The following is a 25,400-nucleotide window of genomic DNA, read 5'->3' as shown; positions in this document are numbered from 1 at the left end:
CTTGAACTTGCGCGCAGCTGAATGGTTTCAGTTCTCCGCATTGTAAACGACGCCTAATTAATGTCATTTACATATAAAAGATCACCAGTCATTGTCCAAATCCTTTGATCCTTGAGTCATTGTCCCAATCCTTAGAATGGTGAGCTGCAAGAATAGTTTAGATTTCCAAAAACCTGCAGAAATCTTCCAAAGTCTGTTTTTAAAAATATGAGAGTTGGTGTGGATTTAAGCATACGCACACTCTAAAGATCAAATCTGTGCATACGCACGCTTAAATGAGGCCCCTACTTCCTCTATCCAAATCATTGTTCATTAGTAAAGAAACTGCATGACTATGTCATAATAGTCTGAATAGTCAGCTAGAGGAAAGAGAGGCCACTATTTTAACAAAGCAGGATGTTCGATCTTCCGTGACTGATACTTGATGGATTCCAAGAGGAAAGGTAAACATAGACCCTCCCCAAATTTCTGGAGACCCAACCGAGCCCTTTCCTGATGCAATGTCCCCTGGATTTCAATGGTGTTTAAATAGTAAATAGCATCACTTCCTCTATGCCAGAATTTCCAGACTTCATGTGTTCTGTGTAGAAGTTCATGGAAGAGGTGAATTGTGAGTTATATTGCCCAGTAACGAATAGGAATAGATGGAATGGTTCATCCTTACCTCACCTCAGATAGCCAGCCATCAAACCCTCTGCAACATGGAAACCTGAACCCTGCAATGCCGTCATTTGAGTGATCAAGAGTCAGGTTCTCTCTCTCTCTCTCTCTCTCTATCCATCTGATCCTCTGGAATACCAGTCTGTGTCAGGTCTCACAGTGTTAACATGAAAACCAACCTGCCTAACCCTCAGGGAGCATTGATTCATAATAAAAGCACAGCAGTTTATCCATCAATATCCATTTTGCATGTGGCAGTTTAAACCGCTCCTGTCAATTATCAATGCAAATTGTGTTTTTTGTCTTTTTGATGACCCAAAAGAATAAGAATCAGTAGAGGCAGCTCATGGCAACCATAGCTGTCAAAAACACCATAAAAATGGCCCATATGACTCATTGGAAGTCTTTTTTCTCTACTTTATTCAATTCGCATTTATATATATATAGCACTTTTCATAATACTTATCGTTCCAAAGCAGCTTTACAGAAAATGCATGTCAACATTACAATTTAGAGTAATCTGTTATCAGAGGCGACAATTTCAGAAATGTACAAAGCTAACAATGTATTAATTTGAACAATGTCTTCATTTAAAGGGTTAGTCCACCCAAACATCATTGAAAATGATGTCATTTATTACTCACCCTCAAGTCGTTCTACAAGACCTTCGTTCATCTTCGGATTAACCTTTTGGGTTCTTTTAGTACCTTTTTGGACATCTGAAAGTGTTAATTATCTTGCTGGCAATAGAGGCCTCACTGAGCCATGGGATTTTATCAAAAATATCTTCATTTGCATTCCAAAGATGAACGAAGGTCTTACAGGAGTGGAACGACATGAGGGTGAGTAATAAATGACATCATTTTCATTTTTGGGTGAACGAACCCTTTAAGGCAGAAACTATGAGCTTACTGAAGTAATAAATACATGTTAACAATGATTATGATATAGCAACATTTGGAATGTAGAGTTCGCGTCATCTGAAGTCCTCGCAGGGGTTGGGGTCATCTTTCACAGGTGTTGAGGCATCTGACGTCTTCATGAGAGGCCTCCCGAGATAAAAACAGAAAAGCAAATGGAGAATAATTAGCATAGCTGCTGTCCATAACATTAAGCAAAGGCAGTCATGTGCATTTGATCTGATATAACTGGAGTACAAGGTTATGAGATGCATTATGTCAATGTTTGGCAAAAGAGATTAGATTTAAACTGGGAGAGTGAATCTGAGCCCCTAACACTATCAGGAAGGCTGTTCCAGAGTTTAGGAGCCAAATATGAAAAGGCTCTCCTTCAGTGGACTTAGATATAGGTACAACTAGAAGTCCAGAGTTTTGTGATCATAAAGAGCAGGAAGGATTGTAGGGCGACAGAAGATGGGTTAAATACACAGGAGCCAAACCTTATAGGTCAGTAGCAATACTTTATAATTGATACGTAACTTAAAAGGTAACCAATGTTCAACAACATTCAAGAGTCATACATTTATTTACAAAATACAATACATTAATGCAAAAACAATCAATACATTTAAACCACATCGATACATTGAAAAACAAAATACAGTTATTCAAAAATAATCACTACTCTTCCCAAAGACTCTTTTTAGGAAAGTAGTGATTCTTTTTGAGAAGAGTAGTGATTGTTTTTGAATAAATATAGATTGTTTTTGAATGTATCGATGTGTTTTAAATATGTTGCGATTCTTTTTTTAAAAGTAGCGATTCTCTTTTAAAAGTAGTCATTCTTTTTGGAAAATTAGTAGTGTCAATTGAGTGCTTTTTGAATAAATGTATCAAATGTTTTTGAATAAATGTATCAATGCTGTTCTTTTTGAAAAATGTAAAAAAATGTTAGAGTCTTTAGTCAACATTTAGAGTTTAGTTAAAGTCTATTAGACTTTCTCAAGCCAACTTAATAATTTCTCGTACACAGATGTCGAACACTTCAATGTCTGCCTCAGCGCTGTAATGCGACAGGTTTTTGACTTTTGCTCCTTTCCGGTTGCTCTCTTTACCAACAGACCAGAGTTTCTCAATGTGAGCTTCCCCAAGCGGAGCCCCTCTCTGTTATCCCACTGTGGTTTTCTTCCTGATGACTGTGCTTTTACTAAAATAACACTGCATGAATTCACAGTTAGGCCAGCTAATAGCCTATAACAGGGAAAGAATCTTTTTTATTATTATTCTAATGTAGATGTTTGATGGATCCAGATCTGAGCAACTCACTCAGATCTTACAATGTGACTTGTTTTCTTATTTCAATAAGCATTTATTTACTTAGAGATTGAAACAGACTTCTATTTGCTAACTTGACCATAGAGACGTTTAGACTTTGTGCTGTTGAGCCGCAGCTTCTCACCAGGTGGTCTTATATCACGACTGTCGGTTTTCTATGTCAACAGAGTAAGCTGAGATTCAAAAGGGCATTGTGCCAGTGGTCTACTGTATCTCTTGACACACATTCTGAAGTACACACACACACACAAACACATCAGACCTCATGTCATTGCCTCTCCCCATGTTGAATATGCCCTGTAAAGGCCCACGTTGACATCCTTTGCTCTCCAAACAGCAAACACCTCCCCAGTGCCCACTGGCTTCAGCCTAGAACGTGAGTGTAACTTTAGAGTATCCTATATTTACCCTAGTACTGTGCGTCTGGAGGGTCTGCGGTGTACTACTGCATGCCATGAATGTGTGAGAGGACAAACCCATTTTTTGAACGCTATGGAGTCTTGCAAAGAGTATTCTGAGTATAGGTTTTCATGAAGGTGAAATGCGGATTGAATTGCGTTATAGTTTTGCAGAATGCGCTCTTAGGGGCATATTGGTCCGGTTTCACAGACAGGGCTTAAACTAAGCTAGGGTTAGGCCTTAGTTCAATTAGGGGCATTTAAGTAACTTTTATAAATGTTCTCCCGTGGCCTCATGGGATAGTAAAGTGTCCATCGTCTGCACACTTTAGAATCTCGCCGGAGGTAGTACGTACTTCTGGGTACTTTTTGTCTACTCTTTTATGAGTAGTGACTTCGGACATACTTTTATCACATACTGTTTTTCATCTTCTTATAGTAGGGAAGTTTTTTGGATTTTGGATGCTGCCCAAATGTTTTTGAGAATGTATGACCATTTCATCTGGTCGTGTATTTCATCATGACCAGATGAAATCTCTAAATTATCAAAGTTGACAGAGTGTGTTAAAGATATAAAATATTGGCTGGCTAGTTCATGCATTTTCTTCAGATAAGACTGAACCACAAACCTGTACACAGAATCTCTTAGATTACAATTTGCATTTAGGATATACTGTTACTTCATCCTCTACATCCTCTTCATCCTGGGTGTTATATTAGACAGCAACTTGTCCTTCGAAAATCATATTTCATGCTACAAAAACAGCCTTCTTCCACCTCAGAAACATCGCTAAGTTACGGAATATGTTATCCGTTTCTGATGCAGAAAAGTTCGTGCATTCATGACCTCTAGACTAGATTACTGTAATGCATTACTAGCTGGTTGTCCTGCATCCTCAATAAACAAGCTACAATTAGTCTAAAATGCAGCTGCTACATTTCTTACTAGGTCAAGAATATATGATCATATAACAACAATTTTATCATCTCTACATTAATGTTTTAAATATGTAGCATTTAATTTTTTAAATGTTGTGATTCTTTTAAAAAGCAGTGATTCTTTTTTACTTTTAGAAGAGTAGTGATTCATTTTGGGAAGTTTTTGAAATGTACTGATGCATTTCGAATAAATTTATTGATTGTTTTTTAATGTATTGATGCATTTTAAATGTATCGATTGTTTTTCAATAAATGTATCGATGCGTTTTGAATAAGTAATGATTCTTTTTTCAAATATAGTGATTATTTTTGGAAAAAGTAGCGATTCTTTTTGGGAAGTATATTGAATACTGTAACTAGATTATTTTTGAATGACTATCAATGTTTAATAAAAGTATTGATGCATTGTATCGATTGTTTTTGAATAAACTGATGTGCTTTGAATAAATGTATTGGTGTTTTAAATGTTTGTTTAAGTGATTGTTTTTGAATAAATGTAGTTTTGAATGACTATCAGTGTTCTTTAATAAAAGTATTGATGAAAATTGTATTGATTGTATTATTGTTTTTGAATAAATATACTGCTGTATTTAGAATAAATGTATAAAATATTTTTAAATTAATGTATTGATTGTTTTTGAATAATTTTTTGAGTGACTCAATGTTCTGTAATAAAAAATATTGATAGATTTGTATCTTGTCTGTTAATGAATATATCAATGCATTTTAAATATGTAATGATTTAAAAAAATGTAGTAATTCTTTTAAAAAGTGGCTATTCATTTGTAGAAATGTAACGATTCTTCAGGGAAAAGTAGTGATTCTTTTTGGTAAAAAGTAGCGATTCTTTTTAGTGAAAAAGTAGCGATTCTTTTTGAAAAATTATCGATTCATTTGGGGAAAGTAGCAATTCTTTTTAGTAAAAAGTAGCGATTCATTTGGGAAAATAGCTATTCTTTTTGGGAAAAGTAGCGATTCTTTTTAGTAAAAAAAAGTAGCGATTCATTTGGGAAAAGTAGCTATTCTTTTTAATAAAAAGTAGCGATTCATTTGGGAAAAGTAGCGATTCGTTTTTTTGGGGGAAAGTATCGATTCTTTTTAGTAAAAAGTATCAATTCATTTGGGAAAAGTAGCGATTCTTTTTAGTAAAAAGTAGCGATTCATTTGGGAAAAGTAGCAATTCTTTTTAGTAAAAAGTAGCGATTCTTTTTGGGAGAAGTAGCGATTCTTTTTGGGAAAAGTAGTGATTCTTTTTAGTAAAAAGTAGCGATTCATTTGGGAAAATAGCGATTCTTTTTAGTAAAAAAGTAGCGATCCAGTTGGGAAAATAGCGATTCTTTTAGTAAAAAGTAGCGATTCATTTGTGGAAAGTATCGATTCTTTTTAATAAATTAAAAAAAGTAGCGATTCATTTGTGAAAAGTAGCGATTCTTTTAGTTTAAAAAAAAGTAGCGATTCATTTGCAGAAAGTAGCGATTCTTTTTTGTAAAAAAAAAAAGAAGAAGAAGTAGCGATTCATTTGGGAAAAGTAGTGATGCTTTTAAGTTTTAAAAAAAGTAGCGATTCTTTTAGTAAAAAAAAGTATAGATTCATTTGTGAAAAGTAGCGATTCTTTTTAATAAAAAGTAACGGTTCATTTGTGAAAAGTAGCGATTCTTTTAGTAAAAAAAGTAGCGATTCATTTGCGGAAGGTAGCTATTCTTTTTTTGTATAGAAAAAGTAGCGATTCATTTGGGAAAAGTAGTGATGCTTTTAAGTAAAAAAAAAAAAGTAGCGATTCTTTTAGTAAAAAGTAGCGATTAATTTGGGGAAATTAGCGATTCTTTTTAGTAAAAAAGTAGCGATTCTTTTTGGGAGAAGTAGCGATTCTTTTTAGTAAAAAAGTAGCGCTTCTTTTTGGGAGAAGTAGCGATTCTTTTTAGTAAAAATTATCGATTCATTTGGGGAAAGTAGCAATTCTTTTTAGTAAAAAGTAGTGATTCATTTGGGAAAATAGCTATTCTTTTTGGGAAAAGTAGCGATTCTTTTTAGTTAAAAAAAAAGTAGCGATTCATTTGGGAAAAATAGCGATTCTTTTTTGGGGGAAGTATCGATTCTTTTTAGAAAAAGTATCGATTCATTTGGGAAAAGTAGCGATTCTTTTTAGTAAAAAAAAGTAGTGATTCATTTGGGAAAGTAGCAATTCTTTTTAGTAAAAAGTAGCGATTCTTTTGGGAAAAGTAGCGATTCTTTTTGGGGGGGTATTGATTCTTTTTAGAAAAAGTATCGATTCATTTGGGAAAAGTAGCGATTCTTTTTAGTAAAAGGTAGTGATTCATTTGGGAAAGTAGCGATTCTTTTTAGTAAAAAGTAGCGATTCTTTTTGGGAGAAGTAGCGATTCTTTTTGGGAAAAGTAGCGATTCTTTTTAGTAAAAAAAGTAGCGATTCATTTGGGAAAAGTAGCGATTCATTTGTGGAAAGTAGCTATTTTTAGTAAAAATCAAAAGTAGTGATTCTTTTTGGGAAAAATAGTGATTCTTTTTAGTAAAAAAAAGTAGCGATTCATTTTGGGAAAATAGCGATTCTCTTTAGAAAAAAGTAGCGATTCTTTTTAGTAAAAAAGTAGCAATCCAGTTGGGAAAATAGCGATTCTTTTAGTAAAAAGTAGCGATTCATTTGTGGAAAGTAGCGATTCTTTTTAATAAAAAGTAACGATTCATTTGTGAAAAGTAGCGATTCTTTTAGTAAAAAAAAAAAAGTAGCGATTCATTTGCGGAAGGTAGCGATTCTTTTTTGTATAAAAAAAAGTAGCGATTCATTTGGGAAAAGTAGTGATGCTTTTAAGTTAAAAAAAAAGTAGCGATTCTTTTAGTAAAAAGTAGCGATTCGTTTGGGGAAAGTAGCGATTCTTTTTATTTTAAAAAAAAAGTAGCGATTCATTTGGGAAAAGTAGTGACTCTTTAGTTTTAAAAAAGTATCGATTCTTTTAGTAAAAAAAAGTAGCGATTCATTTGTGAAAAGTAGCGATTCATTTGTGAAAAGTAGCGATTCATTTGTGGAAAGTAGCGATTCCTTTTAGTAAATAGTAGCGATTCATTTGGGAAAAGTAGTGATTCTTTTACGTAAAAAAGTAGCGATTCTTTTAGTAAAAAGTAACGATTCTTTTTAGTAAAAAGCGATTCTTTTTAATAAAATGTAGCAATTCATTTGGGAAAAGTAGTGACTTTTTAGTTTAAAAAAGTAGCGATTCTTTTAGTAAAAAAAACTAGCGATTCATTTGTGAAAAGTAGCAATTCTTTTAGTAAAAAGTAACGGTTATTTTAGTAAAAAGTAGCGATTCATTTGGGAAAAGTAGCGATTCATTTGTGGAATGTAGCGATTCTTTTTAGTAAAAAGTAGCTATTCATTTGGGAAAAGTAGTGATTCTTTTAAGTAAAAAAAGTAGCGATTCTTTTAGTAAAAAGTAGCGATTCATTTGGGAAAGTAGCAATTCTTTTTAGTAAAGAAAAAAGTAGTGATTCTTTTTGGGAAAGTAGTGATTCTTTTTAGTAAAAAAAAAGAAAATTAGCGATTCTTTTTGGTCGAAGTAGTGATTCTTTTTATTTTAAAAAAAGTAGCGATTCATTTGGGGAAAGAAGCAATTCATTTGGGAAAAGTAGTGATTCTTTTACGTAAAAAAGTAGCGATTCTTTTAGTAAAAAGTAACGATTCTTTTTAGTAAAAAGCGATTCTTTTTAATAAAATGTAGCAATTCATTTGGGAAAAGTAGTGACTTTTTAGTTTAAAAAAGTAGCGATTCTTTTAGTAAAAAAAAGTAGCGATTCATTTGTGAAAAGTAGCGATTCTTTTAGTAAAAATTAGCGATTCATTTGGGAAAAGTAGCGATTCATTTGTGGAATGTAGCGATTCTTTTTAGTAAAAAGTAGCTATTCATTTGGGAAAAGTAGTGATTCTTTTAAGTAAAAAAAGTAGCGATTCTTTTAGTAAAAAGTAGCGATTCATTTGGGAAAGTAGCAATTCTTTTTAGTAAAGAAAAAAGTAGTGATTCTTTTTGGGAAAAGTAGTGATTCTTTTTAGTAAAAAAAGAAAATTAGCGATTCTTTTTGGTCGAAGTAGTGATTCTTTTTATTTAAAAAAAAGTAGCGATTCATTTGGGGAAAGAAGCGATTCATTTGGGAAAGTAGCGATTCTTTTTAGTAAAACTAGTGATTCTTTTGGGGGGGAAATAGCGATTCTTTTTAGTAAAAATTAGCAATTCATTTGGGGAAGTATCGATTCGTTTGGGGGAAATGTAGCGATTCTTTTTAGTAAAAACTAGCGATTCTTTTGGGAAAATAGCGATTCTTTTTAGTAAAAAAGTAGCGATTCATTTTAGTAAAAAGTAGCGATTCATTTTGGGGAAATAGCGATTCTTTTTAGTAAAAATTAGCGATTCATTTGGGGGAAAAGTAACGATTCTTTTTAGTTAAAAAATGTAGCGATTCATTTTTGAAAAAGTAGTGATTCATTTGGAAAAAGTAGCGATTCTTTTTTGACAAATACATTCAACAACAGATTACATTTATTCAAAAACAATTTATACAATTACGAGGCTGTATCGATTGGTTTTAAATATATGTAGATTGTTTTTGAGCGTATCGATGTATTGTAAATGTACTGACTGTTGAATGTTCTTTAATAAAAGAACATTTTGAATAAATGTATCAATGCACTTATTCAAAAACAAGCAATACTTTATTTAAAAAAATTTTGACATATTTATTTAAAACACATCACGCTCCATCCATCCATCCATCCATCCATCCATCCATCCATCCATCCATCCATCCATCCATCCATCCATCCATCCATCCATCCATCCATCCATCCATCCATCCATCCATCCATCCATCCACACCCATGGTGGATCCTGCACAAAGCCCAGGAAAGCGCACCGTCTCTGTCATTGCCACGCTCCAGTGATCCATTCTTTTTACAGACATCCACACCCGCGGTGGATCTTGCACAACGCCCAGGAAGGTGCACTGCCTCCAGCCTTGCCACGTTCCAGTGATCTATATATCTTACAGACATCCATGCCCATGGTGGATCTTGCACGATGCCCAGGAAGGCACAATGTCACCAGCACCCTAGCTCCAGTGATCCATCACAGAGGACCAACCCGTGCCCCCTACCCCGCGGCGGGGGCTCATTGTCGCGGTTGAATCTGGCTTTGACCAGAGGCGAGCCACTTACTCTGGCTTGAAAGGGTTAGATAGGCGTGCCCTGGAGGTCCCTCCTAGACCTCCCCCACTTTCACTATACCTAGATGGAAAAGCCTTACGTTCCCCAGAGATCATCCAGGGTCACAGTCAAATCTGACTTTTCCCAACCTGGGGGGAACAGATCAGGCACCCTGAAGCTCCATTCCGGACCTCATCTCTCACCCAGGCTGTCTCACGCACTCTGAGCAGGCCTCACGATGGTCTGATGTGGCACTGGAAGTTCACAAACTTCTAGACAGCCATACCCAGGGTGGATCTTGCATGATGCCCTGGAAGGTGCACCGTCTCCAACCTTGCCATGCTCCAATGATCCATCCATCTTACAGACATCCACAACCGCGGTGGATCTTGCATGATGCCCAGGAAGGTGCATTGTCTAAGGCCTTAAATTTACTGTTTTTAACAGTTTTTTTTTTTTTTTTTTTTTTTTACAATATTTTACAATCTACATTCATGCAAAAAAAAAAATCAATACATTTAAAAATGCATCAATACATTTAAAAACAATCAATACATTTATTCAAAATGCATCAATACATTTTTTAAAAACACATTTGATACAATCTATATTTATTCCAAAAGAATTGCTACATTTTTTCAAAACAAATCGCTACATTAATTCAATAAGAATCAATACATTTATATTCAATGGCCTTGAAGAATGACTCTGAGACTCAGAGACTCATTTTCCTTTTGCATGAGTCAATACATGTCAACACCCTCTTCGGAACTGAGAGACACAAGCCCAGCGCAGAATAAACACACGACACCCAGCCAAGTCCTGGATGTATGTGTGCGTCTCTTAGCCTGGGCTGTAACAGGACACACAGATGATCATGCTGTGTTAAACAGGCCAGTCTTCGCTCATCCTGTTGAATGAATCTTTGATAAGGCAGCTGTAACCTATACTCGTTGAGGGGGAGTGGAGGTATTGGGGGCCATGCAATAATTAGAAGGTGTCATCTCACCTAATTCACAGATTCATAGCTCAGATTCCCTCCATTCAGGATGATGATTGTATACACAAATAATGGTAGCCATGACAGTGTGGGGTTTCTTGATTGGAGAAGTCCTTCATATGTCACCAGAGAGAAGTTTGTCATTTAATGGCTACTGAAAACTCAGCTTTGCTATCACAGGAATAAATTACAAAAAATATATACAAATAGAAAACAGTTATTTTAAATTGTAATGATATCTCACAATATAAAAAATAGTCTAATTTTAACTGTATAATATTGTAAAAACACAATGGGAAAAAAAAAAAAAAAAAACGGTTAATAACTGTAATTATACTGTAACTGTATTAACTGTAATTAACTGTTAATAACTGTAATTATCCCATACTATATACGGACGGGGACAAACTGTAAAAGATCTAATAAAAGATTCATGTAATTTTCAGTAAAATACAGTAAAACAGAACAAATTAAATAATTTACAGTGAAAAAATGTAAACAATAATGCTATAACTATCCTCTAGACAGGACGAAACATCAGTACAGCTTTCAGCAGAGGTGCTACTCGCTTTGCACTCAACGTTTACATTCACACTTCCAGCTGTGTTTCCTGTCCAGATGTGCCACACCCCTGCGGCAAGAACTCGAGCCCATTTCATCTGTGAAATATTAACTGTGCCATTTCCTAGTCTAAAAAATGCATAAAAGCCTATTTTCCCTGCACATAGATCTAGGTCTCATTATGCCAAACACCTTCAGTTTGATGGTCAGTTGAGACAAAAGTAAAAGCAGTACTGAAACACTCAGGAATCACATATTGAAGTCTCAGCTTTTAGTGTATCATCACATTTAAAAACAGACTACAGACACAGAGATTATCTGCACTCTCAGATATCAGCCCTGAATGGCCTCACTACTCTTTACAGTGGCAAATGAAAACACTGTTATGAATTAAAACAAATTGCATTGGACTTTTAGTAGCATGCTTGGCATTAAATGGCATGAAGCTATGCCAAACGATAATGTCTCTCAGAGAATCAGAATGACCCTTTGTCCCAGTTCATCCACGGCTGATCACTTTGACCCCGCTGAACTATGTTACTGCTAGTTCATGTATTCTGAATGGTTTCTGGATAGAGACTGCAATAACTCACCAGGGGGTATGAATGCCCAGAAAGCATGAAGTGAGAATATTTTGTGTTCAGAGACAAAGGTGATCAAGACAGATATACTGGACCCTTTCACCCAAGATATTTACATATATATATATATATATATATATATATATATATATATATATATATATATATATATATATATATATATATATACATATGCGATCTCAATCATATATATTTTGATATATCATCTCATATGTGATCTCAGTCATATATACAATCTCGAATAGCCCTGTCTACCAATGCATTTGGTTGCTATTGGTTAGTGATGAAGTAGTGTTGAATAACTGTGCTTTCGATTGAGCTCTTAAAGAAGTGATTCGCGGAATGACGACTGGTGAATGGATTATCTATCAATAATGCACAACAGTGCTGTTTGAGATCTCTCGCGCATGCGTAAAGTTCTCCACAGGTCTGCACACAGGTGCGCGCATACACCTGTCAACGGTGCACAGACTGCACACATGTGCACGAGCGCTTCATGTGAGGGACAGACGAGATTCAAACACACGGTGAGTTTAGAACGTTTTAATTCAATCTCATATAGCCTATAAAGATGTTTACAGATTATCTTGCTCGAGTTATTTAGTCAGTTTGATTTTTCTTTGATGCAATTTAGCGCATTTTGCACAAGATATTAATATAAAACGATGCAAAGCAAATGTTCTGTCCCAATGTTTAATTTGCATTTACACGTATTCATTTTAGCAGCGACTTACAATTAGGCTAATATTTGCATATTGTCTCTCTCAGCACTTAAGTAAATTAACAGCTACGCAAATGAATAGAATATATCAAAAGAAAGAGTTTAAAGCATCACTTGTTCTAAGTGTATATTAATGTTCTCCAATGCCTTGCATTGCAATAACAAGTTATAACTTTAATTCAGAACAAAAATTAAGTAAAGCTTTGATATCTTTGATATCTATAATATTTCCATATACTGTATTGTGACCAGGGCTATTTCTTTTTCTTTCTTTCTTTCTTTCTTTCTTTCTTTCTTTCTTAAATGTTTCATTTGCTTTATTTTACATTTTCACCTCAATGCAGTCTGATATCAGGGCGAATGCCCAAATATCCATGTCTAAGATACAGAATGTTCACCACAGTACGCACATTCCAAAGCAAATTTTGTTCTATTTCCCAGGGAAAAGGTGGCTAATTGATTGACACATGGAGCTAATTGGATCCACCCAGATGGCCACTTATGCTCGGCCCAAAACCAGCCACTTCCTGCCGGCCATATCCACCACAGCATCCAGTTATAGGAGCCACCAGCCAGCCCTTACCCTCAACCAGAATTCAAACATGCCCTGGAGGACTAATTCTTACTTTAGAAGTGGCAGCGCTATCCCGACTGTATCAGCACTTCAAAGAGACAACCTGGACTTAGTCCGGGCCAAAACCATGTTCTACCCCTCTAATAGGACGGCTCTCAGCACACGATACATGCCAGAGGACTGGTACAAGTCTAACCAGAGTAACTACAGGGAGTCTGAGTCGTCCCGGAACAGTGCTGAAAGGCTTCGGAGGGACACGATTCGACTGATTCAGGATAAGGACCAGCTGACTCGCAGAACTCAGGACACCACTAGCAAGAACATCGGAGAAAGACTGAATGACATCAGCTTCTGGAGGTCTGAGCTCAATCATGAGATAGACAACATGGTGACAGAGATATCAGCACTGACAGATGTAAAGAGAAGGCTGGAAAGAGCACTAGCTGAGACAGAAGGGCCACTGCAGGTGATATATTTATCTATTTAATAATAATAATAACATATATATATATATATATAATCTGTCACAGAATAGAAAAAAAAATGCTAAAACAGCACATTTGCACATTTCACCTCTCGAAACATTTCATATTTTTACTATTGCAACAAATATTCCATCAGTGCTTGGTAAACTGTCAGTTGCACACCTAATTTGGGTCACGGTGACAGCTAAAGACCCAGTAACTATAGAAAAGCCCACAGCTGAGTGTCAGGTGACCCATTGTTAGAAACCACTTGGTAACAGAACCTAGTGGGGTGTAAGATATACACAATGAATCACACTGAGCACTAGATCTACAATGACCTCAATGTGTTCCACCTCTGTCTTTACAGAGTTACCCGTCTGAGTCACAGTAAGAGACTGTTTCTATAGAGACCACACCAAAACATGGTGACTACTAGTATTGTGCTGGATGAGTTCCAAATTAGTGTAGTGCCACTGCCGTCACCTCACAGGACTAACCACGAGAATGATCACAAGACGTTCCCATAGTGATGCGATTGTTTACTAGAGCTTCCGTTTCCGTTCATATTTTGAGTGAGGAGGTTTATGTGATGTCCTGTATTCAGTAAAACAGCATTTGTCGTTCGGTGTTGCTTTGCAGCCATAGTATATCTGTTCTGAACGCTGTAATATATTATAATAAAATAAATAAATAAAATAAAAAAATATGTTCTAAATAAAATAAAATAAAATTAAATAGATATTGAATTATCTACATTAATCACTTTCTTCCCTCTCCAGGTGTCTCAGGAATGTTTGTTCCACAGGGAGAAACGGATGTCCATTGATCTGGTTCATGACGATGTAGAGAAAGATTTGATTAAGGTAAGGTCACCTGAGCCTTCATCTCAACACATAACCTGAAACACCTGAAACCAAAAAAACAAAAGCTCAAATAACGAATCAAGGATTTTGCGAGGGGCTTTCTTAAGCATTGTATTTTCTATTTACATAAAATGTAATACATGGCTCTCTGGAATATGTGATTTTGATTGGTCAGTGGACCAACCTATAGCTTCATGCATTCTTTTTTATCAGCACTTGAATGTATGGGAAGTTTCATAAAAAAGCAACATTTTGAACAAAGCTGAGAAAATCATGTTTTTGTCAAAGATTTTGTACTGATCCGATTCAGAACGATGAATAAAACATAGATTGAGTAGATTGAGGCAAATTTGACATTTTTTCTTTTGCTTTAGGAACGTAAAAAAACCTAATATATTTATTGTAATTCTCATTCACCATTATAGAAGTTTACCCAACTATTACAACTTCCGCTTCTAAAAACCCCCCAAATGTGAAAAGAGTCCATTCTGAGCAATCTGGGGTCAAATATTTTATATAATGACCACAAACCGTACATAACTTATCATTGTCCAAGGAAACTCATTTCCAAGTAAGCTGTGTTTTATGTCACAATTATAAATCAATCCATGAACTCACATAAAAAAAATGCTAACTAGTCATATTTCCTATTTTTGGCTAAAGTTAATTTTGCAATTTTGCAGGAAGTGGAGGTGATTAAGTCATGTCAGGAGAGAATGAGGCGACATTTAGAGCGAGCTATTGCTCAACTAGCGTGAGTCTCTAAGATACAATTTTGCTTTCTAATGGTCAATTTTGAATGACATACTTGAAGATTAACAATTGATCAAGGTGTCTTTGAAACACAATGCATGTGGTTATACTGATTAATATCCTCAGGTCGAATCGTGCAGCACAGCATGAACTAGAGAGAGATTTGAGTGACAAGGTCACAGCACAGAGAATCGATGACAGGTGTCACCATCTCAGAAACACCTCTGATGGAATCAGCTACTATAGAGGAATTGATCGCCTGGACCCATCGTGAGTTTTATTTGATAAAAAAAAAAAAGAAAAAAAAGTGAAGTATATGAAAACTTCAGATGCAAAAGCCTCTAAGTGCCGTCTGAAATTTTCTTCATTTTTATGGAGCTCATATATGTTTAGGTTCAGTAATTTCACTTTAGTGGCAATTCATTTTCATTGCCACACTTTATGTCTCCTCAGTATCAGTCTTCCAGACTCCTGGTCAAAGTTCACCGACGACAACATCCTGCATTCTCAGAGCCAACGCGCAGCATCTCACAAACTCCGTGATGAGATTGAGATTCTGCTCAATGCCACTTCAAACGAGATGTGGAACCAGTTTAACACCGTGAACGTGTCATTCACCAACCGTATCTCTGAGACGGCAGACACCAAGAACAGTCTGCAAACTCACCTGGCCAAGGTAACCGCAGGATGCTGAACATTGTCATTACTTTTATCCGCTCATTTCGGTTCTAGGAAGTCAAATCAAGTGAAAACTGGCTAATAATTGAGGTTTTAGCTGTTAGTTGTCCCAAAAGCGTGATATGTTATAGTAAATGTAAGTAGGAATTTGAAAATTGCAAAATAAAGAAGTCAATAGTCAAAACAGTCACATAGAATTATTATAGATACAAAAAGTATGTTAGTCAAATTTTTGCATAAAAAAGGGGGTCTCAACAGGTTCACAAAACAATCCACATTGTAATGTGCATCAGTCAATCAATACATAAATACATGTATGTCAAACTAAAATGATCCAGGTCCTTCAGTCACTTTTGACAGTATACTTTTATCTTAAAAGTGCCGTAGAATGTCTTTTTAAAAGATGTAATATAAGTCTAAGGTGTCCCCTGAATGTGTCTGTGAAGTTTCAGCTCAAAATACCCCATAGATTTTTTTAATTAATTTTGGGGTATCATTAAATATGAGCCGATTTAGGCTGCGGCCCCTTTAAATGCTCACGCTCCCCGCCCACGGAGCTCGTGTTTGCCTTTAACAGCATAAACAAAGTTCACACAGCTAATATAACCCTCAAAATGGATCTTTACAAAGTGTTCGTCATGCAGCATGTCTAATCGCGTAAGTATTGTATTTATTTGGATGTTTACATTTGATTCTGAATGAGTTTGATAGTGCTCTGTGGCTAAAGCTAACATTACACACTGTTGGAGAGATTTATAAAGAATGAAGTTGTGTTTATGAATTATACAGACTGCAAGTGTTTAAAAAATGAAAATAACAACAGTCTTGTCTCCGTGAATACAGTAAGAAACGATGGTAACTTTAACCACATTTAACAGTACATTAGCAACATGCTAACGAAACATTTAGAAAGACAATTTACACATATCACTAAAAATATCATGATATCATGGATCATGTCAGTTATTATTGCTCCATCTGCCATTTTTCGCTGTTGTTCTTGCTTGCTTACCTAGTCTGATGATTCAGCTGTGCACAGATCCAGACGTTTTGCCCTTGTCTAATGCTTGAACATGAGCTGGCATATGCAAATATTGGTGGCGTACACCCTGACTGTTACGTAACAGTCGGTGTCATGTTGAGATTCGCCTGTTCTTCGGAGGTCTTTTAAACAAATGAGATTTATATAAGAAGGAGGAAACAATGGAGTTTGAGCCTCACTGTATGTCATTTCCATGTACTGAACTCTTGTTATTCAACTATGCCAAGATAAATTCAATTTTTAATTCTATGGCACCTTTAAGGTATGCAAACTGGAATAACACTATATTCTTCTCCTGTGGTTTAGTAATAATAGAATCTATCCTACTTCCTCCTTACTTACTTCACTTTGACTGGACCGGACCCAAAATAAATGGCGTTTTCCTTGTCTGCTTGTGTAAGCTGTATAAAGATGTAGACGGGAAGCTCTAAACACTGGAGTCTATTGTAGAGGAGGTTAATGAAGGGCATGAAGAAGCTCTGTCAGCTGTCCATAAACTTTAAGCTCTTGACGGCTGTTATCAGAGGCATATGGTAACCAATAAACAACCTTCATTCATGATGGTGATTGGTCAAAATGAGATTACATCAAAAAATGGTTGTGAGGGACTGTGTGTCTATGTAAGAGATGTCTCTGTAACTAGACACTTGATCCTGAATATTTTTTATGACCATTATGTATTTAGGTGGATAATACAGAACAAACTAAAGCCCTTTCAGACCCCTTACACATCAATCAGTTTAAAGGCGTATTGAAGTTAATTTAAAGGGTTAGTTCACGCAAAAATGAAATTTCTGTCATTAATTACCCACCCTCATGTCCAAACCCGTAAGACCTTCATTCATCTTTGGAACATAAATTAAGATATTTTTGATGAAATCCGGGGGTTTCTGAACCACGCAGCAATGTCATTGCACCTTTCAAGGCCCAGACAGGTAGTAAAGACATCGATAAAATAGTCCATGTGACTACAGTGGTTCAACCCTAATGTTATGAAGCGATGAGAATACTTTTTGTGCTCAAAAACAAAACAAAAATGACAACTTTATTCAACAGTTTCTTAAATATTTTTTACAAATTTACTCTATAGCTTGGCAAACAATAGCAAGACAATTTGTAGAATTACATCTTCTGTAAAGAACTAATTAAATCATATTAATAAATATGTGTTGTGGCAATTTGAACTCTATTAAGTAATTCACAAATTTATTATTGTGATAATACAATAAAATAAAATAAAATAAAATAGTTCTGCTTACCTTGAGGTTCAATTTCTAAATTTCTGCTCTCTCCACTTTGTCCTGGCATGGCTGTGTGGGTTGGTGGGAAATTTGCCCAGAATAGAGCAATACCAACCTAATTTCAGATTAAAGTGCTTTAGACTGTCAATTATGATATATACAATATATACAGTTAGAAATAAGTGTACCTGACTGGACCGTTTTAACTTTGAGAAGGGTTTGGAAGTCAGACACAGAGAATAAGTGACTTTGTCACTTATTCAATCAACTCTCTTTCTCTCTCTTGCTTTCTTGTTTCCAGACCCTTCAGGAAATCTTCCAGACCGAGATGCTGATTGAAGCTTTAAAAAAGGCAATCCGAGACAAAGAGAACCCACTTAAAGTGGCCCAAACCCGCCTGGAAGAGAGGTCTCGCAGACCCAATGTCGAACTCTGCAGAGACAACCCTCACCATAGGTAACCTATTTAAGTCACTAAAGTCCAATATTTGTGTTATTTGCCATGAAAATGTCTCGGTACATATACAGACAACTTATGTTTTGCGAAATCAGACGCAAAAAGCTCTGTTCTCCTTGTCTTTCCCTTTCTCTCAGGTTGATTACAGAGGTGAGGGAGATTGAAGACACCATTCATAAGCTGAGAGAGAGATTGATGGAGGCCGAGAACACTCTGCAGACCCTGGTGAAGACGAAAGTTGCTCTGGAGCATGACCTGTCAATCAAAGCCAACTCTCTGTTCCTGGATCAGGAAAAATGCATGAGCATGAGGAAGAGCTTTCCCAGCACTCCTCGTCTAGTCGGATATACCTAAGATTAGTGTCAGAACAGCTTGACAGTTTCTACTTAGTTGACATCTTATACCTCACTATTATTGCTTCATTCACCTCTCTCTGTTAGGTTAAAGGTGGTACAGGGGATGTTTTCGTCGACTGAGTTTTTGAAATGAGCGCATGCGGAAGAACAACCCCCCTCCTTCACAGCTCATTTCAAGTGAACGCCTCCCAAAACTCGTGCACGAGTGTTTGTTTACCACGGGCATTCGCTGTGTTATTAAGCCGGGCACACATTTAACGACTAGCTAAAACATTCTGACTGTGCTCAACATACAGCGATTGTTTCCTGCTCCTGAAGCAGATTTATATTCTTTCACATGGAATTTGAACACCGACTGTAATCGCAGACTGAACGCAACTGGCTCTGACTGGACGCGTTTGAGCGCGATCAGTCATAAGTATCCATTTACATTCATAATCAGCCTTACAATCGTTAAGCCGCGCACACACTTAGTGGATTCATTATGTCGGACTCACCGCAGGTAACTCATAATCTGCAGTTGTTACTCCTGTCTCCTGACAAAAACACTGCATGCGGAGTGTGGAAAGTTACTAGAGCGCGCAGCCGTGCGTCTCTCACAAGGAACGTCATGGCAGTGATTGACAAGCCAGAGGGCCAATCGCGTAAACGATTGGCTGATGTTTTTAAGGCCCTACCTCGTGCACAGATGATGTATATTAATATTATTACTTTCAGTGCACCTAATAAATAGTCTTTTATCAGTTAGTAAAGACAGTTTCAAGTAATATTGCAAAAATGTATCAAACAAAACATCATCTGTACCACCTTTAAACACACCATAATGATTAGAATTGATTGTCTCTTGTACTTTGCCTGTCTGGATAAATCAATAATCCCTGAACTGCTAGAAAATAGTAAAATTGCCCTTTAGTGAAGTAACTTTATTAGCACAAATCAATTTGATATTTACCATGCATGATTATAGTGTTTTGACGTAGATGTTAAGTTTAGAGAAAAACTTGTTTCATGAAAAAAACAACATAATATTTTTTGTGTAGTGTTCTTTGAAAATGACCATTAAGGTTTGATTTAAGCAGTGAATGCACCTTTAATCATATTAGTATAATCCTGGTTAGTCTTATTAGCAAACATTAATAATGAGTATAATACAAAGCTCAGTTCATCAGCGATCGTAAGAGCTCCAGACATCTGTTGAACTGAGATTGTAAACTGGTTTGATTTCTGCTCAGGTGCGACATGACTCTAACAGTTTGCAGACAGTGGACACGACACCTTGCTTTTGTTTGTTTAGTTCAGAGGTCCACTTGAGGGCTGTCACTGATAAGTGATCTTCAATCCACACTTCCCCAAAAGCACAGAGGAGCTGTATAGTTCTCACGTTCTTCTGAAGTACAAACACACACTTCAGAAACAGATGCCACAGGCAAGCAGACGCATTGTTAAGTATACACACAGCATCTGGGTTTATTGATTCAGAGGGGGAATGTGTTTGCTCCTTTAAACAACACATTGGTGTTCTGCTAAAACACACACTTTCAAACTCTTTACTTATAAATCAAAGTCTGCTCTGTAGTCGGACTGTTTAACAGAACAAGATGCACTTGAGATTATGTAGGTGCATCCCTAAGAACAGAGAGTTATGCACTTTTTGAAAACATGCTTATCTAAATATAAACACATAGAGCAATGGAGATTTATGGAGATTATGTTATAGTTCAGTTGAGTATCAGTTTTGTCTGTGAATTTTCTCCTAAAATTCCTTAACAAATAAAAAAATAAATAAATAAACACAAATTTTGCATTAATACAGCAAGGATTCATTAAATTGATTAAAAGTGCCATTTACAGTGTTATGACAATTTTAAATTTCAAATAAATGCTGTTCTTTTGAACTTTCTAATCATCAAAGAATTCAGAAAAAATGCATAATGATTTAAAATATTAAGCAGAACTGCGAACTATGGAGACCCGCACATGACATGTGGAACAAATATCGTGGCCATAAATTAAGAATTCGTTCTCTCGTTTTAGTAAATCATGGCCACGTTGAAATAATTTGTTTGCTTGTTTTGATTTAACTAAAACAAGAGAACAAATTAGTACAATGTGGCCATGATTTAGTAAATCAAAGAAACAAATTGTTATATTGTGCACTCAATTTACTTAAAACAAGGGAATGAATTTGTAAAACTTGCTGACGTATTAGTAAGTCATGGGAACGAATTGTTAATTACATTGTGGGTAAATTTTTTGTACCCACATTATGGGCTCTGTAGTTTTCAACATTGAAAACAATAAGAAATGCATTGCCATTACATTTAAAATATCTTAAAAATGTTAAGTTGTTTTAAATAGTATTTCATAAAAGTATGCGTTTACTGTATTTTTTAATCAAATAAATGCAGCCTTGGTGAGCAAAAACATGAAAAAAATGTTACCGACTCATATGTATGTAGGTTGCATGCAAGTCATTTTGATTACATTTTTATCCCAAGTAACTGACAGTACACTTAAAGGAACAGCCTCTTTTGAGCAACCCCGTGTGAATGCCTTGCTCAGAAACACTATTTTGTCAGCTCATGGATTGCTCATTTTGGGCCCTCAGCCTTCATTCTTCTGGTTCCAAAATAACATCTAACAACACATCACATCAGTTTTCCCCTTCAGTGACTGACTGTTCTCTTATCCTGTCTGCTGCCAAAGAAAGCAATGCACCAAGTAAATATTGAAATCCCCAGTTCTCTCTTCTTTTCAGGTTTCTTATCATGGCTGTGAAAGCCTTTCTGACTATACTGAGTACACAGTGGTCCTCAGAGTCTTAGATGTTTGCTACAATCATAAGACAGGAGCAATACTGTTTTCTGCACGTCTGAATGAGAGCTCCGTTCCAGAGCCTGATTCGAATAACCAACCCTGACCTTTGAAATATTGCAGGAATGTGTTGCTTAAGACAAATATGACTCTGTTTGATCGGATGTTGACATAAGAAGGAGATTCTGGAGACCTTATAATATGTGTTATTTACTGCTGAATGGTTTGGCAATTTTCTCGTAGATATTATTTGCATTTCAGGATTTATAGAATCTTCATGTTGAGTTATGAGAAGGTTGTAAAACCTGCTGGTCAGTTTTCAGTGTCAGCCTGGCTTCATTCGCCACCTTACTGTCACATCTGAAGTGTGGTTCTCATGGTTTCCAGCAAAGAAAACATACAGACAAAACATTAGAGTGGGCTCTGCCAGCCCAGGAGAGTCATCCGGTGGCCAGCTGTGCCTGAAATTTAAGTTGGATCCCACGGTTCTCTTCTCAATGAGTTTTACACACAGACCACCACTTTAGACCATGATATTTGCCAACAAGTTTTATTCATGTAACAGTTTGAATCTCAGTGTGGTCCAAACACAGCTGGACACTGGGGAAAAAGTGTGAACTTTGAAAGTCGTTGAGGTCAATAGAAATGCCATGGACTGTGTGTGAGACTTTCAACTTCATTCAAAGTCAAACTGAGGTTGAAGTGACTCTTCATGACTCTGGTTCTGATTCAAACTCCACTTAACGATTCTGATACCATTATAAGTCGTTTAGCACATTTGAGGGACTGATTTGTAAGTCTTTTTGACTGAATGATTAAAAAGAACGGGCTCATAGAGTTGCTCGTGAATCAACATAATATGATGAGGTGTTGAATTATACAACAGTTAGTTATGGTCCTCAAGGTGGATTAGCTGAGCGACGTTCCAAGATTGCTGATGGGACTTTTTTGCAAGTTATATTGTGACATCCGAAATCGCATACTTCCCTATTATATAGCAGGCAAAAAACAGTATTTGACAAAATAAGTATGTCCGAATTGTAATTACATCTGTAATTAATTTCTGTTATTACATTTATATTTACACAGTTGACCCATCCCTTACACCTTACCCCTACCCTTAAACCTACCCATACCACCAAAGCTTTCCCTAACCTTAACAGTATCCCACCTCAATAGCAGCAAAAGTGTTTTGCAATTCAATATGAACCCAATAAGTACATTGTACTTATTTTTTGATGTAAGTACATAGTAGTTAAGGCCACTTAATATAAAGTGGGACCAGTGACGTCACATGATAATGACAGCATGGCGAATGTAGTGCGTCTGGATTACATTCATACTCTACACATTCATACTATATAGAACATACTTTTTTAGACATATGGTTGTGAAGTAATTACTTATTCAGAATAAGTACCTACTCAAGAATTTCAGACGCAGCCTTGTTGATTCAGGAACAAAAGTGACTTATGCATAAACTATTTAATTATTCACTCAATTCGTTCAAAAACATTCATTCGTTCAGCAACGAAAGATACCATGAACCATTTAATCATTCATTAAAGTGATTCATTCAAAAACATTCATTTAGGAATAAAAGAGACTGATATGTGTGAATCGTTGAATTATTCACTCAAGCAATTCGTTTAAAAACACAGATTCAGGAACAAAACAGACTTGTGGGTCGTTAAATCATTCACTCAACCTGTGTTGCTCGGAGACACATTAATAGTTCAGCTGTTTCTTTGTTTGGAAATAGTTGGCGAAGCAAAAATAGATAAAGTAACTGCCAATATTGTGTCAGATAGTTCTGTACAGTTTTAGTTTAGCCTTCACGCTGTATAGTCAATAGTGATGACATTTAGTAGTGTTCTTTTCACAACCGCTATGAAAACTATTTGGTTGTGTAAATACATAAAGAAGTAAACGTTGTCACTTTATTAGTAATGTAGCAAATGTAGTTTTGAGTAGAAAATATGTATGACCGTAAGTACAAGGAGGACGTTTCCATTCCCAATTATCACTCCCCTGACATATCTATCCTCCCTTCTCTCCATTCCAGAAAGCAATCCAGAGCCCACTCTTTCTCAAACAGTCTCTACCATTGTGTATTTCACATTACTGAGCTCTTAAAATCTCTCAGCATTACATAATTAGAGTTACTGACAGAGGAGAGGTTCTCTTGTTCCACCGTCTCTCTCTCTTTCACTCTTTTTCTTTACATCTATGTCAAGACCACATACCTCAAGCTCAAAATTTAACTGTGGACGTGCATGCTTTTCCCTCCTCAACAAAACATACGATTCAGTGGACACAAAAATAACTGGCCTTAGCCCTCTCCTCTTAACCCTGTCCTCAGAGAATGTACTCTGGAATCTTCACTAGAGTCTTGACATATTCAGGCTTTATTTTTAACTTCCAACCAGCCAGCCAACTCTTTTCTCATTAGAGTCCTCTCATTAGATTTTCACATCTCTCTGTAGAGGACGTACAATTACACAGGGATTATAATATCCTCTTTCATATCAAGATATTATCATTGTTGATTTGGTGTAGCTGAGAAAATTGCAAAAACATATTTTGCCACTTTTATTTAAAGGGACAGAACTTGAACTTAACTTTTTTTTACTTTAGAAAAGGAGTACCATGGTTTGGACATACACCATAACAGTATCATGGTATTCTTTTAAGTACTTTGGAGAGCTGTGTAAATGCCATTCAATTTAATCAGCACCATGGTATATCTAAAACACTTTTATATTATATAATTCTTTGTAAAGCTGATTTGGGACAATACTGTAAAAAGCATTATATAAATACACTGAAATTGAAATAGATACCATAATTCTAACATGGTACCACCTAAATATATTTTTTGTAAAAAAAAAAAAAAAAAATCATTACCATTCAAAGGTTTGGGGTCTGTAAGATTTTTTTATTATTATTATTTTGAAATAAATTGTGGCTGTAAAATACATTTAAAATGTTACAAAAATGTATATTTAAAATAAATGCTGTTATTTTAACTGTCTATTCATTACAGAAGAGGATTAGGGCCAAGCAATAATAAAAAATAAAAAAAACATCTTGAGATTAAAGTTGTTAAATTACGAGAAAAAACTCGTTAAATTTCAAGAAAAAAGTCGAGATTAAATGTTGAGAATAAACTTGTTAAATTACAAGAAAAAAACTCGTTAAATTTCGAGAAAAAAGTCGAGATAAAATGTTGAGAATAAAGTCATTAAATTATGAGAAAAAAGTTGTTAAATTACGAGAACAAATTCATTAAATTATAAGAAAAATGTCGTTAAATTTCGAGAAAAAAGTCGAGATAAAATGTTGACAATAAAGTCATTAAATTAACGAATTTATTCTCGTAATTTAACGAATTTGTTCTCGTAATTTAATGATTTTTTTCTCGTAATTTAATTACTTTATTCTCGTAATTTAATTACTTTTTTCTCGTAATTTAATGACTTTATTCTCAACATTTTATCTCGACTTTTTTCTCGAAATTTAACGAGTTTGTTCTCGTAATTTAACGTCATTTTTCTCGTAATTTAATGACTTTATTCTCAACATTTTATCTCGACTTTTTTCTCGAAATTTAACGACATTTTTCTCAAAATTTTATGTTTTTTCTCGTAATTTAATGAGTTTATTCTCAACATTTTATCTCGACCTTTTTCTTGAAATTTAACGAGTTTTTTCTCGTAATTTAATGACTTTATTCTCAACATTTTATCTCGACCTTTTTCTCGAAATTTTACGAGATTTTTCTCGAAATTTAACAACTTTAATCTCGAGATGGTTTTATTTTTTTATTATTGCTTGG

The 25,400-nt window shown here is 35.5% G+C and overlaps 1 protein-coding gene across 1 annotated transcript; it reads left to right on the top strand.

The window, feature by feature from the left end:
• Positions 1-11,905: 11,905 nt before the first annotated feature.
• On the top strand, positions 11,906-18,960 carry tekt3 (tektin 3). Its single transcript, XM_048171544.1, has 8 exons — positions 11,906-12,124; positions 12,760-13,358; positions 14,139-14,222; positions 14,906-14,976; positions 15,102-15,245; positions 15,429-15,651; positions 18,238-18,392; positions 18,530-18,960. The coding sequence occupies exons 2-8, from the start codon at positions 12,786-12,788 to the stop codon at positions 18,744-18,746; spliced, it is 1,467 nt and encodes a 488-aa protein (XP_048027501.1). The 5' UTR covers positions 11,906-12,124; positions 12,760-12,785; the 3' UTR covers positions 18,747-18,960.
• Positions 18,961-25,400: the final 6,440 nt, after the last annotated feature.

This window comes from Megalobrama amblycephala, linkage group LG20 (assembly GCF_018812025.1).
Source record: "Megalobrama amblycephala isolate DHTTF-2021 linkage group LG20, ASM1881202v1, whole genome shotgun sequence".
Classification (NCBI taxonomy): domain Eukaryota; kingdom Metazoa; phylum Chordata; class Actinopteri; order Cypriniformes; family Xenocyprididae; genus Megalobrama; species Megalobrama amblycephala.
Note: the sequence above shows the minus strand (reverse complement) of the source record. Positions and strands in the feature narration are given on the sequence as shown.